The sequence below is a fragment of the Heterocephalus glaber genome, unplaced genomic scaffold (assembly GCF_053883595.1).
Source record: "Heterocephalus glaber isolate CG9 unplaced genomic scaffold, H.glaber_assembly_v1.0 deba00001497, whole genome shotgun sequence".
Taxonomy (NCBI): domain Eukaryota; kingdom Metazoa; phylum Chordata; class Mammalia; order Rodentia; family Bathyergidae; genus Heterocephalus; species Heterocephalus glaber.
Window position 1 is genome coordinate 685,755 of NW_028258320.1, and position 16,905 is coordinate 702,659.

The following is a 16,905-nucleotide window of genomic DNA, read 5'->3' on the forward strand; positions in this document are numbered from 1 at the left end:
TCCACTGCCCAGGATGTGTTGAGCACCTCTCACACACTGCAGCCACCCCGAGTCCTCCGCTTCCCGAAAACTGCCCAGAGCTGGCTCTAGTAAAAATAGCGTATCTGTACGCTGGGCATGGCAGTGGATAATTTTGGGACTTTTTACATCATTCTTCACATCTGTTTTCTCCCTGGTTCTTAGCAAGTCCCATGAGATGGGAGAGGGACAAGGAATCAGCTTCTCTGGCCACACAGGGGAAGTGTGGGCGGCCTCCTGCATGGTGGCCTGGCATTTGAGGAGAGGGCCGGGAGGGGGTCTCCCCGCTGCCAGCCAGAGCGACTCCCCAGGGAGGTCTCCAGGTGCAGTTTCATGGCCAAAGACTTCGAACATTTTCGGGCAACGCTGTATGGTCTTCGGGATGTTTGTGAAGCTCGGGGTCAGGAAGTTAGACAGCATCTTCAGGGCGTCCTGGCTAAAGGTGCCAATTGTTCGGCCAGGTCCAAGGTACTGGAGTTGAGGCGCCGCTTCTAATCTGGACTTTGACACTCGGGACTTGTGAGGTTCTGGGGGGAGAAAGGGACATCAGGTGTAGCCACAGCCCAGCGATTTGTGGGCCAGCACCACCTCTGGCTGCCACTGCTACAGGGCTGTTCCCGACCTCCCTCCCCATCCACTGCCTCCCCAGCCCTGCTGGCCAAAATCAATGCCTGCCACCTCCTGGGAGCCCCCAGGACTAATATGTTTTGTCAACCTCAGCTGCCAAACGTGTGGAATTTGATTGCTATTAAATTTTGTCATCAGTGAACACTTGTCTCTTCCACTAACTCATGAAGTCCCAAAGGCCAGGCCTGCCCACACCTCGCTGCACTTTGCACAAATGTGTGGGCAAATAATGAATGAATGAATGATTAGTAAACCAAGAGCTGGACTCAGGACTACTAAGGACGTCAAAACTGAAATTTCCATAGCATCTCTTGGTTATCTTTTTTTTTTTTTTTTGTACCAGGGATCAAACTTGAGTCCTTGCCCTTGCGGTCCATAGCATCTCTTACATCAGTCCTGAAGACATTATCTAACCCACCCCAGAGGACAAATTGTCCATGATGTCCCCACACTGGGGGAAAAGCCAAGAAAAGAGGCCTGAGGTCAGGCGGTGTCTGCACCAGGAAAATAAGCCAGCATAGAGCCGGGCGTCTGTGAGTTCCGACTACCGGGCAGTAAGACCAGGAAGACAGAGCGTGTCGAGACAGCAACGTCTCGAAAGGTCTGCCCTGCCAGGGGACCTCTTGCATGTACAAGTCCTGGTCCTGTTTGTCCACCAGCAACTAGAGAACAACTCATTCTTTTAAAGCCACCCCTTCATTCAGCAGATTCTGCACTGTGGGCCGGGCTGGGAGGCAGATTGCCTCTGTGACTCTGAGAAGGATGAGGAAATGTGCTCATCAGAGTCCACCAGAAAACATGAAAACTCAGGATTCTTAAAAGATCCGTGTCAAGTGTTACCTCTAACAGGAATATCTCAGAGCCTGTGGGGGAGCCTCCGGCAAAACATGAAAGCCACTTACAAAGTAATCAGGCGTGATGGTGCAGGCCTGTAATCCCAGCACTCTGGAAGGCTGAGGCAGGAAGATTGTAAGTTTGAGTCCAGCCTGGGCAACTTAGCCACTTAGTGAGACCCTGTCTCAAAATAAAAAATTTAAAAGGGGCTGGGGATGTAGGTCAGTGTGAAGGCCCTGGGCTTAATCCCCAGTGCTGCGGGAGAAAAAAAGGAAAGAAAGAAAAAGAAAGTAAGAAAGAGTGCCAGGGGCCGACAGTGATCTTCACTGGTCACGTGACCCACGTCTGGGAGCCTTCCAAAACCAACAGCCCATGGAGCCCTCGTATCCACCTCAGCCCCCCTTATTTGAAATATGACCTTCCTGCGTTTGTTATTTACATTTTACAACAGTCTAGAGCTGAGAACCCATAAAATAATAGCAAGGCCGCTAAGAGAGTAGCCAAGCCCAGCTCCCACGCTGATATCAAGATGTAGGAGGCCAGGGATTTAGCTCAGTAGGAACAGGTGCCTATGATCGGAGAGCAGAGCTGAGTAAAGAAGACACTAGCCACGGAGTCGTCAGCGACAGTCTGGGAGCGAGAAAAGTCCTCAAGGGTTAGAATTGTCCCGGGGGCCCTAGTGAGGTGGTGGCATTTGATTGGAATCCTACAAGTTCTCAGCTGAACCCAGGCCACAATGCTGCTGCCTCTCCTGCCCTCTCTCACCAGCTGGGCCTCCCTGAATGGGTCCTGGGCATCGCCGTGCTGGCTGAAGTGAGCCCTGGAGCCCATGAGGCTGCAGATGGTGCGGCTCTGACCATCAGCATATTTGTTACCCACGCCAAAGGCAAACGGGAAGAGTCTCTCGGGAAGAAGGCTCCTGTCCCCATCCGGCGGGCAGGTCTTCTGGCTGCGCAGGGTGGCCACCAGCTTCCTGAGGGAGGGGTCTGAGAACTCGTAAAAACACCTCTTAAAGCTGGGGTGCCTCTGGATCTGGAAGCAGAAATGAAGGCTGCCGTTAGTGTTGCTCCCTCCCCAGGCAGCCAGCCTGGCACGGTTGCCCTGGTCAAGCCCCCTCTTGTCAAATTCCTCTACCACCCCTGCTGCAAAAATTCCCTGCTGCAGAATCCTGCTCACAGTGGCAGGGTGAGCCAGAAGAGAAAAGGCCGGGTTGCTCCCGGGAAAGCAGAGGGTGTTCGTGGGCTACCGTGAGGCGGCAGAGGGGCCCTGGGTGATGGGGCGAGGCACAGGCACCAATGTCCCATCTGTAAACTGTCCCCCTCATGTGGAACCTAAAGGTCTCCCCAGGGAGACTCCTTCTCAAGGGCAGGGAGCCTCATGCTACAGAACTGGGGCACACCCATACCAAGGGCCTTGAAGAGGAGGAGATTCCGGCACTGCTGGCCCTCAAACTGGCACAAGGAGACTTCCAGGGCAGTGGTCCATGGGGCTGAGCTCCAGGTGAGGGATGTGGACCGGGAGGTCCTGTGTGGCAGGGGAGCCACATGAGTGTTATAAACTATGTTGTAAGGAACACTTGCCTCTTCTGCTATTTATCTGGCATTTTCTAAGTGGGCATTGTTTGGTCAAGTAGGTAATTATCCCTCATGGTGGAACTGATACTATCAACTTGATTGGCTTTGGGATCTGCCAGGGTGTGGTGGAGTGCATTTGTGGCTGCGTCTGGTGGGCCACAGAGGCGTGGCCTGGGGGTCTATGTCTGGCCCCTTGACCCTTCCTCTCTGGTGCTATTCCTCTGCTCCGCTTCCTGGCTCCATGAACTAAGCAGCTTTGCTCTGCTTTCCGCCGTGATGTTTCTGCCTTGGAGCCAACTAGCCATTGACTGAGTCCCTTAAAACGTGAGCCAAATTAAACCTCTCTTTTAAGTGGTGGGTGTCAAGCTATAGCAAAGCTGACCGATACATCCCCCATTTTGCAAAAGAGGAAACTGAGTCTCAGAGAAGTTAAGGGATATACCCAGTGTGGAGATGGGGATGGGAAGGAACCCAGGGCTAGGGGAGGGCAGATGAGGCCCTGGCACCAGGCTGGGGAGGCCTGGGCAGTGCTCACCTGCTTTGCCAGTTCGCCGTCCACGTCTTGGAGAAGCGCCACCAGCTCGTGGATGATGAGCTCCTCTAAAGGAAGGAAGGAAGGATGAGGCTGCCCGTGGGTGGTGTCACATCCCCCTGCTGAGTACTGGCACAACACACCGTCAATAAAGACTGTGTTTTCTCGGCCATGCGGCATGCAGATCAGTTATAGCCGGGATGGAAAAATCTTTCCTTAATCTCGGGCTTTGCTGTGGTTTGCTTCATGGAGACAGAAGGGACTCTGGCCTGCCGGGCCTCCCCAGTACCCACAGTCAGCTCCATTTGACAGAAGGGGAAACCGAGGCCTCCCCACATTGGGAATGCAAGCCTTGAAAGCGAGGAGGGAACACTTCGGCCACTGACACAGGAACGTGCCCTCCCACCTGGGTTATCAGCCCACTGGGAGCTGGGTGCTCACACGAAGGTCTTGGGAAATAGGCAGGAAATGTATGGCGTAGCCATTGCCGACTGTTGGCACTTTGAAATTGACTGGGTGGAAATGTTTGTACCACTGAAATCTGCCAATGCTGCAGATCAAATGACACCCCCGCCCACCATCTATTACCCAGGTACACAGTATGGTCACCAGACCAAGCAAGCCAGGAGTTTGGTTTTTTGAGACAGGATCTCACTATGTAGCCCAGGCTGGCTTTGAACTTGCAGCGATCCTCCTGCCTCAGCCTCCTGAGTGCTGGGATTATAGGTGTGCACCACCACGCTCGGCTAGACCAGGGTCTTATATGTAGCATTCAAGCAAACCCATGAGAGGGCATCCAAGGTCCCCCCACCTCCCTGCAAAAGAGACAGGTGTCTCTACCTGCATCTGCCCCCCTTTGCTGATCAGCCCGTGGCACTTGTGCACAAGCGAAGCCCCCCAAGGGCAGGGGAGGTACTGACTAGATTCTCGTGCTCCCTCCGGCTGATGGCCCCCGTCCGGTGTGCAGCTCCTGGCCTGGGAGGCTGCTTCTGAGAACCCAGATGCTGTCTCTTCTGCGGCCCAGGGCTCCCGGAACTCCAGGCCTTCAGGGTCTGAGGGCAAAAGCACCAGTGTGAGCGATTGGAAGGACTCAGAGCCTCACAGCCCAGAATAGGGCAGTCAAGAAAGCCACAGCCACATGGATGAGTCCACCCATGAACACTTCCCTCGGTTCTGCAAGGCTGGGCTCCCTCAGCCTGTCTGAACCCACTTCCTCCATCCGAATGAGACCCATGTGAGGCAGTGGGGTACAGTAGGCGCTCCATAAATGTCAGGGAGCCACTGTGTACATGTGGGCCTCAGCGCCTGTGTGGTCAGACACAGTCCCCAGCCACTCGGCCAGAGCAGAAAGCAGCAGCAAGATGGAAATTCCCATCACCATGGTAACCCCAGACCTGCTCACCAGAGCCGCCAACACACAGGGGCAGGAAGCTGGGCCTCTTGGGTGGCCGGGGCTCAGGGGTGGCGGCCCCCACAGTCCCCGCTCTCCTGGGCTCCTTGGAGCTGTGTCTTTTATGAGAAAAGGCTCTCCGGAGGCTGCTGGGCTTTTTCTCCTGGGACTTCCTCCTGCATGCTGGGGCCAGGCTTTCTACAGCTGCCTCAGTCTCCTGCCCTGGAGGCTGCTGTGGGGAGAGGAGAGAAACTGAGTCAGGCAGCAGCGCCGGGAGGGCAGCGTGGACCCCTGAGGGGCGGGGGTACAGCAATGTCCCCCTCACCTGCTGTCCCACCAGCTCCTCTGCATCTTGGAGCAGAGCGAGGATCTTCTGCATGAAGTCATCTAGAACAGATGGGAGTGCTTAGTGAATGAAGCTTTATGCAGTCAGGCTGTTTCCTACCACTCTGGCAGCTTCTGGGGTGCTTCATCGCCAGGCCTCCTGGGTGCTACAGCACTGACAGGAGGCCTGAGGGCACAGCTGGCTTCTGGTGACCATGTCACGTCTCCTTCCCTGACCTAGAAGACCCTTTCGCCCTGCCCCCTCCTTCATCACCACAGGACAGGGCCTTTCCGGCCCCCTTCAGCGAGCTGACAGTGATAATGTGTCTAGCCCTGGCTCTGCCAAAGATAAAATCTTAAGTGGGCTGCCAGCTTCCAGGGTGGAGCATCCCTCCTTGACCCGGCCCAATTCATCCGAGCCTCCGACCACCCCAGGAAGGAAGTACCGTGATTGTCCCCATCTTCCTGACAGGAAGCTGGGACCCGCGGGGAAGGGGCCTGCCCAAGCCCAGGTGGCTTGAAGGGGTGGGAGCCCAGGCTGGGCCCCCCCTCAGGTCACGCTGTCTAACCTGCCCTGCACCCCCATCACGTGCTGTCTGCCCCCCTCAAATGACACCTGCTGCCCAGGACAGTCGAGCACTGGGCCCGGGCTGCCTCCTCAGCCTTCGGCCCACAGGCCCCTCCCTCTCTCTGACTCAGTTTCCCTTCTGCAAGGGGGAGGGTTCAGGCCAGGAGCCTCCCAAGGGGGTCTCTGAGTGAACCACGGGACACTGACTGGATTCCGAGGCTCTGTCTAGTGGCGGCTCCTCTTCGGGTCCCCGACGTTGGGTGCAGGTGGGGAGCCCCCGGGGACTGGGGCCATCGCTGTCCGAAGACAGGGCCTCGTGGGCTCCCGGTCCTTCTGAGCCTGGCAAGCAGAATGGAGCTCTGGGTGTGTCTGTGGGTGTGGGGTGTCCCGACTCTGCAGTGGAAACCACGGCTGGGTCACACCGAGCACCCCACCTCGGGCTCCCGAAAGCTGACTTTCCCAGCCTCACCACCCCAGGTGCTGCAGGTAAAGAGCAGGTGCCTGTCCCTCCCGTGCGCCTGAACCTCCGCGCTGGACATTATGTCCCCTGGCCAGGACCACCTCCCCCTGTGACCCCTTCTCCCCCGGCTCAGGCTCCACCACCTCCCCAGGCCTCAGGTGCTGTTATGCTGGGCGGCCTGGACCTCAGGGATGGTATGGGAGGTCACCGGCTGCCGGTCCTTCTCTCCGCCCCGGTGCTCCCTCCCATGCTGCTCAGTGCCAGGTGGAGATCAGAACAGGACGACAGCCCTGAATGTGGCCAATCCCAGCCCTGAGAAGGCGCTGGAGTGCAGTGTTGCTATGGCAACCACCAGACCCTGGGCAGCTGGAGGTGGAGGGCTCACCAGGGCTGCTGGAGGTGGAGGGCCAGGGGCCGCGGACACACAGGGGCAGGAAGCTGGGCCTCTTGGGCCGCCGGGCCTCGGGGCTGGGCACATCGGCGGCAGCAGCACGAGCTCTCCTGGGCTCCTCAGGGCCGCACTTCTTCAGGGAAAAGGCTCTCTTGACGCTGCCCGGCTTTTTCTCCTGGGACTTCTTTCTGCAGGCCGGTTCTGGGTTTTGCAGTAGTACTTCTGGCTGGGGAGCTTGAAGCTGCTGTGGGGAACAAGAGGGAAACTGAGTCAGGGCCCTAGCCTTGAGGAAGGCAACCCAGCCCTGCAGGGTGGCCCCAGGCAAGGGGAGCACAGTGCTGAGCCCCTGCATGGGCCTGGAAGGAGGAGGAAAATTAGGGGCTCTGGGGGTGCTGCTCCTCACCTCGTCCTCCCACTGGTCGCCCACTTTCTTGAGGAATTCCACGGTCATCTGGATGACAGCTTCCTCTGGAAGACAGCACGGCGCCCGTCACTCCCAAGGCACTCAGCGCTCTTTCTGCTTTCCAACTTGGGCCCCACTAACTTTCCTCAACTTCACATATCTGTAGGCACTGCTCTGGGTCCGGGAAGCTGTGTGACTGGCTAAGTCTCCTATCCTCTCTGGGCCTCAGCTCATTTCCTGGGAACGAGGATCCTAGTGCCTGGGCCCTGGAAACACTTCGTGAGACTAAAGCTAGTCTTCCAAGCTGCAGAGTTCCAGGAGGGGGAATGGTGGGTCCCCTCGCCCGGCTAAGGGGAAGGAGGGAAGGATGTCGGCAGTGTGAGCCGAACAGCCCAGGGGTGTTCAGCAGCCACAGACCATCGGTGCCCCACTGGCCTCACCCAGGGCAGGGTGCCCAGCCTGCCTGTCTACACAGCAAGAGGCCTGGGCAAGACTCCCTGTCCCCGGCTGCTGTGGTCCCTGCCGGCCTCACTCGCGTCTCCCGCTTAGCAATCCTGTCTGGCTTCTTCCTCTTCGCCTCAGTCTGCCAGCTGATCCCCTTTCCGGTGAGAGAACCGCTACCTGTAAAGTAACTAAATGCCCTACAGAAGAACTAACACCCTGTTTTGTAGTTACTCTTTGACGGGTGCAGGGCTCCTCTACTTCCTCGCTTTCAAAATCCGGCTTTTTAAAAACAGAGGACTCAGGGAGCAGGGCATTATCACCCATTTATTAGGAGGGATAATGGTGCTGTGGCTGTGTCCGAGGCTGGCCTTATTTCTTATGGACCTGTGTCTAAGTATTCAGAGAAGAAGGTTTATTTTATTCTAAAATGATTCTGCAAAGATACACATCCACACGTAAGCAGCCAAAGAACGCAAATGTGTATTGAGCTATTCTTTCCACTCTTCTGCACATTTTATTTTAATGGTGCTGGGTATTGAACCCAGAGCCTCCTACAGGCTAAGCAAACGCTCTACCTCAGAGCCATACCCCAGTCCTTGCTCATCCATATATTTTTAAAATAAAATACGTTTTACAAGTCTAAAGACAAAGTCTCATTCCCATTAGCACAGAAGGCAGGAACATTTCCCAGCAGCCTTTCTGATTGTTAGGACTCCCTTCTGTGAGGTCCTAAAATAAGTAAGCGTGGTCGGAAACAGCAGAAGCCAGGAAAGATCAGAGTGTGCACGTGACAGCCACCAGCCACAGACAAAAGGACACGAGGGGCTCACACTCACCGTCCAGCTTCCTGGGCTCCTCTTCCAGCCTGGGCCCTGTGGCTGGGGGAGAAACATCCAGGAGTCCAGCTCGGGCCCCTTTGGCGCGCAAGGACTGGGGGCCACCAGAATCGTGTCCACCTGGAGTGCCTCGAGTGGGGGTGTGAGTGTGTGTCAGCGGCACTCTCCTGACTGCACCTACACGAGAAAGCAGCACAGAATTCAAGCACCACAGGCACTGCCATGGCCAGCTCTAAGCTCAACCAAAAAAATCTCAGATGTGCCAAGATTTTGATTCAAAAACAGGCTCATGCCAGGAACCCCCTCAACTCCTTCCCTGCACCCCAAAGCCTGGCTCTTCCTAGAGTCTCTTCTTCCTGTCACACCACAGCGAGCTCTGGTGCAGGGCAGAGCTCTGTGTGCTTCAGGGAGGCTGGGACGTTCACCGAGGCCGCTGGGCACCAGGCTAGGAAGGCACTGGGGACCGGGTCACCCCATGATCCAGGCTCCACGGGGCAGCCATTTACTCAGACTCACGCGGCAATTTATGCCTGGCGGAACCGCGTTTAGAAACAAGGTCTAGAGCCCAAAGCCCGGGACCCGAATGTGGACCCGTGGGGGGGACCTTCCCTCCCTGACCCTCGTACCCCACCCCACCCCGCCACTTTTCATCCCTGCTCCTCAAACTGAAGGCTCCTTAGTAATATAAAACACCATGCACCGAGCACTTTTGCATGGGCGGTGGCCGCCCCAGAGACAGCAACTGTTGCATTTCCATTTTGTGGGAGGAAAAGGAAATTGAGGCTCAGAGAAGAAAGTCACCAGTCCCAGCCACACAGCCATCGAACAGTGGGACCTCCAGGTGGTTTGGCCTCTAGCAGTCGGCCGTGGTGCTGTTCTGCTTCAGACAAAGGCCCCCACAGTTCACCTCCCCTCTGTCAGGAGGCTTCAGGAGCAAACTCAGAGCACCCTGGCCCTCAGGCTGGGACAGTGGGTCACCCCAGGGACGGCCAGTCTGCTCACCCCTGCCAACTGGGCCCACTTCAGCTTCCTCAGAGCGCAAGGTGGCAGCCACCTTGGGTGGCCGGGCATCATGGCCTCCTGCCTCTCGGTGGTGGTTTCCCTTGTCTTCTTCAGCACCATGCTTTCTGTGACCACATTTCCTGTGGCTGGCCTTCTTGTCCTGGGCTTTCTTCCTGAGGGCCAGCTCCTCAGCTGCCTCAGGGGGATCTGGGGGTTCTTCCTTCCCCTTTGTCCTCCTGCTGGCCTTGTCTTTAGGCTCCTCAAAGCCTGTCCGCAGGAAGAAGTTCAGCACGGTCTTCAGCCAGCCCTGCTGGGCCTGCCTCTGGGCCTTGTTCTTGGTGTCTGGTGGGTGCCTCTGCTCACTGAGGAGAAACATCCTCATCTCCTCTAGAGTGTGGGCTGCAGCAGCCTCAGCACCCTGAGCCCCTGAAGATGGGGTGGGGCTCTGGGCACATCTAGCCCCGTGGCTGATGGCCCAGCAGGGCGCCTTCTTGCAGGGCGTGCCGGGCAGTGAGAGGCACTGGCAGCTGGTCGACTGCAAATCCTTCCTGGGGGTGTGCGACCTATCCAAAGACTGGGCTCTCCAAGGGTCCCCCAGGGTCTCCATCTGGCTATAAGCAAAACAAACAGCTCCCTTAGGAGAGGCCCACAGGCAGGGCCCTGCTCCGTGTGCTGCTGTAAATGACGTCACCCTCTCCTGCTGACACTTTCCCCAAGCTGTTGTTGCATGTGAAGCCCTCTGTACCCCGAGGGGAAGGGGTGTCACTGCTCCCCTTTCCAGAGGAGGAAACAAGTTCTCACCCTGGTCCTGGCACCTCGAGAGCCTCTCAGAGGAACACGGTGCTGCTGTTGGCTCCTTTCAGTCCACTAAGACTGACTCTGGACTTCCAGCTCCAGAACTAAAGATAATCGATTTGCTTTAATTCCACCCAGTGAGTGGGATTTTGTTACAGCAGCAACAAGAAACTGATACCCTGGAGCCAGAGCCACCTTTACTCCTCTTGCAACTTTGGGAGGCTCATGCACCTTTGCTGGCCCAGGGCCCCTGGCCGCCTGAATATTCCCTGGGACAGCTCAGTAAATGGCACCTCTGGGATCCTGAGTGCTCGGGCCAAAAGCGAAGTCATGCCTGACTCCTTCCTTCCTCAATCCCACATCTGACCCATGGACAAAGACTCCTGGCCTCATGTCCCAAGCATGCCACATGCCACGACCACCTCCGTCTAGGCCCCAGGGCTTCCTGCTGTCCTCTTGCCAGCAATGTCCCCTCCGCAGCCACAGGGGCTCTGCAAACACATTCAAGTGTGTCATTCTCCTGCCACCCTCCGTGGGCCGGGCGCCCCTTCCATTCAGAGCCCAAGGCTTCTCAGAGGCCAGCAGGCCCCACACGGCCTGGCCTCCAAACACCTCACTCACTCCCTCACTCACCCCTCTCACAGGCCAGCTTGCTGTCCTTCAGCCCTGGTCCCCTTGGGGGCTCCACTCTGACCAGAATGTTCTTGAACATTCTGCCCCCAGCAGCCTTGTGGCTTGTTCCCTCACTTCCTTCAGGACTCCGCTAAAACGCACAAACGCCACCTTCTCCTTTCCCTTTCAGCTCCCACTAGTGTGCTCTGCCCCTACTTAGCCCCCTGATGTTTTAATATCACACATCGTATCGTTGAGCATTTATACCTGAGCTGTACTCTCTCCCCTCTGTCTGTTTAGACCTCGTATCCTGAGAGCCCAAACAGCATCTGGCACATGATTGGCACACAATAAGCACCTACTAAACAAATGAATAGACAGGCAACACCGACAGAAAACTGTGCAGCATGGAAGTGGCTTTGACACGTGCTTAACATGGGCTAAGTACACACAGGCTACTCCCCTCTCAGAGCATCCCCGGCCCTGCAAAGCAGCTGTCAATGGGAAAGGTCGACGCCGCCCCAAAGCTGGCAGCACCTGGAGGAGGCACGGTGCTTTGTTTGTGTCTTCAGTCTGAAACTCCTGGGGCTTTCTAATTTTTCCAAATGTGTTCAGAAGCCCTTTGATAGAAATAGAAAGAGAAATAAAATGTGGCTCTGAATCCCAAACCTGAGCTCCCAGAGATTCCTGTGGAGTTTGGTTCCCCAGGTTGCCTACTCCAATTTGCCATTACAGCTTTTTCATGCCCTGACTGTGTAGTATTTAGTGGTATGAGGTGTACATTATGTATTTAAATCGTATCCCCTGTCTTGACCAGCTAATGTACTTTATGAATATGTCCAGCACGGAGGCAAAAGAATCTGTAATTGCAATTTCATACAAGGTACAAGAGTGTGAGAGGCACATAAAGGCACATAAAGAGTAAGAAAGAGCCCTCAGCCAGACGTGGTGGCACACACCTGTGATCTCAACACTTGGGAGGCTGAGGCAGGAGGCTTGCCATGAGTTCGAGGCCAGCCTGGGCTACATAGCAGGTACAAAGCCAGTCTGAACTGCATAGCGAGACCCTGTCTCTAAGTAAACAAATCGTAGGAAAAACACTATTTCCCACAGAGAGATTCGAAGGTGACAAAAGGACGCCCCCCCCCTCCTTCCAGAGGACGGACTGGACAGGGCTGCAGCTCGGGGTGACCAGAGGTAGAGGCCATCCGGTGCCAGCAGTGTGGATGACCTTGGAGGAAAGGTCAGGCAGGAGGATGTGGTGATTCAGAAGGCAGTATTTGTTCTTTGATGTTCATTAAGAGGGTCAGCTGTGCTGCAGGGGACCTCAGCAATCCACACCTGTACCCAGCGTGGACATGGACTAGCTTTCTTGAAGCCTCGGAGCCTGGCTGTGCTTCCGAAATGCAGCACAGGTGGGATAAGAAGAAATCACAGAGGGAAATATTTGTTCTGGTTCCTATTATTTCTTTCAGCAAAGGTTTCTTAAGCACCTGCCATGCATCAGGAATTATGCCTGACGCTGGGAATCTAGATTCGAATTAGCAGCTGAAGAATATGTTGGCTTTGGACGGGTGAGACCAGGGATGCTGTCAGCACTGCCCACAAAATGCTCCACCCCTGTCTGCTGTCTCTTTAGCACCACACAGTCTTAAAGAAGATAAATTTACATTTGCAGAATTATTTGATTTTTTGTTTTGTTTTGTTTGTTTTTTGGAGAGAGGGTCTTGCTATGTAGTTCAGGCTGGTCCTGAATTCACAGCAATCCTCCTGACTCAGCCTCCTGAGTGCTAAGATTACAGGTGTGTGCCAGCACAACTGGCTGAGGGTTATTTGATTTTAAGATCAAAGTGACCCGAACCAGAGATATTTACAAAACAGTGTCAGGGAGAGTTGGAACACCTTTACCCAGCTAATGGGAAGAGAGGCACAATAATCTTTTAAAAAGCTGCTGTCACTGTGGAAATTGTTTTTGCCTGTACCGTATCCTATCACCTTCAAAGAACATGCCGCACTTCTCCTCAGAGCAGTAACAGCTCCACCGCCAAAGGTTTCCCCCGCTTATTTGCTGTGGGTCAGACAAATGTCTATGTTCCAGGTTTTCCCAGTTCCCCGCTTGTCCATTCTTGATGGCTTTTCAGGAAAACTGCCTGGATTTGGTCTCCCCCTCCTTGGAACAACCCGTGGCCTGACCCAGCAGAGGTGAGAGAAGCTAAGAACAAGACCCAGGCCCAGGAGCTGCTGCTGCCCCAGAAGCAGGGAGAAATGGCGATCCTCCTCCCTCAGCCTCCGGGACTCTGGGATCACAGGTGTGCACCGCCACACGCCTGGCTGAGAGGAGACTTAGTCGGACCCACCTTTCCCACCCTACATGGCCACAATTCAGTCTGAGTGTTCTGAGTATAAAATCCTGCTTATCCAGGACTCAGCCAAAGACTTTCTTTCTCCTTCCTCTTTTTCTTGTTGGGTCCAAGTCGCTCAGGGAATCCCTGCTGCCCTGGCCAGTCCTACTTGGAAACCAAACTGATCTTGTAAACATGTTTATTGCCTTGGCAGAGAGTAGATTCCTGAGCAAAGTCCAAATCAACCCAGAAATACCCGGGTGACCCTCAGGTCACAGGACTCCTCAGACATGACGTCACGCCAGTGCGGCAGTCGCAGGAGGCTCCCCGAGCAGGAAGGTCAGCTGATTTTCCCAAGCACAAAGGTCAGCTGATTTTCCCAAGCACGAGGCCGGGTTTCGTTTGTTTTCTGAGCTGAGCGCTGACCTCATCGGTGGGCTGTTCTCCAGCACTGCATCTGGCCCTGTGTCCTGCTGGTGTCACTGCCTCCTCCACCCGTCCTCACACAGCTGGCAGTGAGGTAACACTGTGGGGCTGCTGTGAGAGACAGCACGTGTGGCACACACATGCGGACTCACACACACATGCACACACACACAGCAAATGTGTTGCTGTCTGCTGGAGAGACCTCTCCACATGCACATTCCCATCACCCTGCAGTCACACATCCTTGTGTCCCCAGGCCTGGCCACCTGCACCCGACCCTCCCCCACCTGGCCTCTAAGGGACCCTCAACCTCCAGACAAGCCCTGGAGTGGGGACGAGGGGTCAGCTTGCCCCGAGACACTGCCCATCTGCTCCACATCTGCCTCCCAGGTGTTCCACAGTGACAACTCAAGGGGCCACCTCTCTCTCGTGGGGCCCCTCACAGGCTCCCAGGGAGGGGACCCTGAAGGGTCTCAGCCTCCTCCTGTGCTGTGGGAACCCTTGGGGCCAGGTACAAGCCCAGCAGCGAGGCCTGCAGCCTCTCCTGGACACGAGCTCCAGGGGGGTCACCATCCTTCCAGGCAGGACAGGCCACCGTGCCGGCCTGGATTTGGGGGCCGCCACCTCAGGCTGGTGGTGATGGTCCCTTACGTACCCAGGAGAGGCCACCCTGCCCCTGGGGACGTTGGATTCCAGCCCACTTCCCTGGCGCCTGGGTCTCTTCAGGGCCGGCCCTGTCCTACTTCAGAGAGGACAGAGGACACACAGGATACACAGAGGACCTGGATCTGCCTGACCCTACCCAAGGCCACAAACAAGGGCACACGAGGACTGGTCGGGCAATGGCTTATCCAGCCCTGCTCACTGGGTCCCCCTCGAAGGGAAGAGCAGGCCACCAGAGCCCTTTTTATAAAACCTCCCTGTCCTCAAACCAAGGTGCAAGGACCTCAGGAATCGCAGAACCTCCACAGCCACAGGTAATGACAATGCCTTCCGTTCCACCTGCTGCGCAGCAAGTCTGTCACCAGGGGGAGAAGTAAATACTGCTGCCCGCTTTGGGCCGATGAAGAAACCGAGCCCCAGGGACATGAAATTCCTTGCCCAGGGAGGTAGCTGAGCACAGGCTTGGGACTTGAGTTCAGAGGTTTAAATCCAAGTTAGTTCTGAGCTCTTCTAGTGACATCCAGTAGGGGTCGAACCACTGGGTCTTGCTCCATCACTGTAAAGATGGGGAAACTGAGGCCCAGGGAGCACCTGGCCAGCTAAAAGCAGAACTGGGGGTCTGGGCCCAGGGTCTGATTCCTGGGTCTATTCTCCTTTCAGGACCCCAAGATACCAACCCACTCCTCCAGCCCCTAAGGAAGCGGATAGAGCTTTACCTACCCTGGAGCTCGGAAGTCGCTCCTGTCTGGGGACACTCTGGGCCGGGATCTCCAGACCAAGGGCTCTGGGTCGGGGAATGTGCCCTGTTAGCTGGAAGCTGGGCCTGGGAGGGGAGGCCCCACTCCCCAGGGAGAAGATGGTGCTGGTGCTGCTGTGCATCGGGACCCTTTGGGTCTATATAGCGTTGTCTCCCAGAAACTGAGCTCCAACAGCCAATCCCAGGAGCCAGGGTGTGGCAGGTCTCCGCCCCTGCCCAGGCTGCCCGTCGCACCAGAGATAGGAGACTTAGCTCAGCTACCCTGGAAAAAAAACAGTTTCCGTTGACGGCTTCCTTATTGCATCCAGGTCCCCATAAGAAACCACTGCTTAGAAAGCGGCCCGGCGCCTGGCCGAGGGTGGCCAGTGGAGGCACTGAAAACAAGCGCTTATGGGAAACAGGTGTGGCCCCTGCCCTCCCTCTGTTCTCTCTGAAGATCAGCAGGGAGGGCAGGATGGAGAAAGAAAAGTTACTGGCAGAACACGCACATTTCTGGACCTGGGGACAAAGCCTGTTTGGAAGCTGGTTTCCAATCCTGCCACCCATGGCCAGAGTAGCCATGAATCTTGAGAGAACATCCTAAAAAGCCTTAAAAAGTCTAATTTTCACTTTCTATAGTGTCTGCCTTTTTTTTTTTTTTTAGTACCGGGGATCAAACTCAGGACCTTGTACTTGCGAGGCAGGCATGGGGCCACCGAGCTACATCCCAGGCCCAAATTTATTTTTTTAAGAGTGCTTATATAGCCAGGCATGGTGGTGCACACCTGTTAATCCCAGTTACTTGGGAGGCTGAGGCAGGAGAATCAGAAATAAATATAAGAAAGAGTACACACATGTTTCCAAAATTCAGAGAAGAAAAAGAGTTTTATTTAAATAAAAGCAAAAAGCTGGTCAGAAATCTCTGGGTCAACTGACATGGGAAGGCACTGCAAAATACTTAGGGGCACACTGAGCAAACAGAATGTCTCTGAGCTTCTTTCTCACTTATAAAACAAATAGTTATCTGAGCAGGTAACTGAGGCAGGGCTAGACATGAAATGCTTATAAAGAAAAGAAGAAACGGTACTGAGGGCCAGATGCATTTTTTTTTTTTTTTTGGTACCAGGGATTGAACTTGGGACCTTGCGCTTGCTTGGCAGGTGCTGGAACCACTGAGCTAAATCCCCAGCCCAATTTTTAAGTCCTTTCTGAGTAGTAACAGTGCATGGAATGGGGTAAATCCTCAGTGAAGAGCCAATATTTCGTTATTGGTAGGAGAGCTTTTAATGCTCCAATCAGTCAACAAACAGATTTTGGACCCAGCTACCTGCTAGATATCATCACAGCACTGAATATAGAGAATTTACTAGCCCAAGGGGCGACCCAGGCTTAAATTATATTCTACATCTTTTAGTTATTCAGTGAAATTGCCGTATGCTAACGACTTCCTCCAGCATGTGTGTTGTCCCTCTCTTCCTCTCTCTGTGTCTCTCTGTCTCTCTCTCTCTCTTGGTTTTTTGAGACAGGGTCTCACTATGTAGTTCAAGTTGGCCTTCAACTCACTCTTTAGCCCAGGCTGGCTTTGAACTCACAGCGATCCTCCTGCCTCAGCCTCCCAATGTGTGCTCTTTCTTATCAGAGGGAAATAGGCTCAGCCAGGCCCTTTGAAGTCCACAAAAAGAGAAAATCACAGAAGCAAGTGGAACAGAAGTTTGTGTTCAGTGGGAATGGAGTTTCAGTTTGGGAGCATGGAAGGCTCTGATGATGGACAGCGGAGCTGGTTATGCGATGCTACTGGGCTATGCATTTAAAGTGCTTAATGGTCAACTTTGTCATATAGATTTGATCACAAATTTTAAGCAGGTGGAGGGCAGGCGCCCCAGGGAAGGTTGTGCAGGGCCTTCTCGTGACCAGCCATCCACCTGTGG

General features: G+C 55.0%; 1 protein-coding gene across 6 annotated transcripts; it reads right to left on the reverse strand.

The window, feature by feature from the left end:
• Positions 1-361: 361 nt before the first annotated feature.
• On the reverse strand, positions 362-15,101 carry Bnip5 (BCL2 interacting protein 5). 6 transcript variants are annotated; one of them, XM_087184437.1, is made up of 13 exons: positions 14,962-15,101; positions 9,404-10,014; positions 8,402-8,578; positions 7,122-7,186; positions 6,713-6,959; positions 6,075-6,260; positions 5,301-5,362; positions 4,988-5,207; positions 4,506-4,637; positions 3,589-3,653; positions 2,245-2,511; positions 1,548-1,659; positions 520-545 (listed from the first exon to the last, which is right to left on the reverse strand). In XM_087184437.1, the coding sequence occupies exons 2-12, from the start codon at positions 10,008-10,010 to the stop codon at positions 1,555-1,557; spliced, it is 2,133 nt and encodes a 710-aa protein (XP_087040563.1). In that variant the 5' UTR covers positions 10,011-10,014; positions 14,962-15,101; the 3' UTR covers positions 520-545; positions 1,548-1,554. The 6 variants fall into 6 exon arrangements, with proteins under 6 accessions (XP_021115096.2, XP_087040565.1, XP_087040563.1 ...); XM_087184438.1 differs by having other exon boundaries at positions 6,075-6,206; positions 6,713-6,962; XM_087184436.1 differs by having other exon boundaries at positions 4,988-5,204; positions 6,713-6,962.
• Between the last annotated feature and the right edge of the window lie 1,804 nt (positions 15,102-16,905).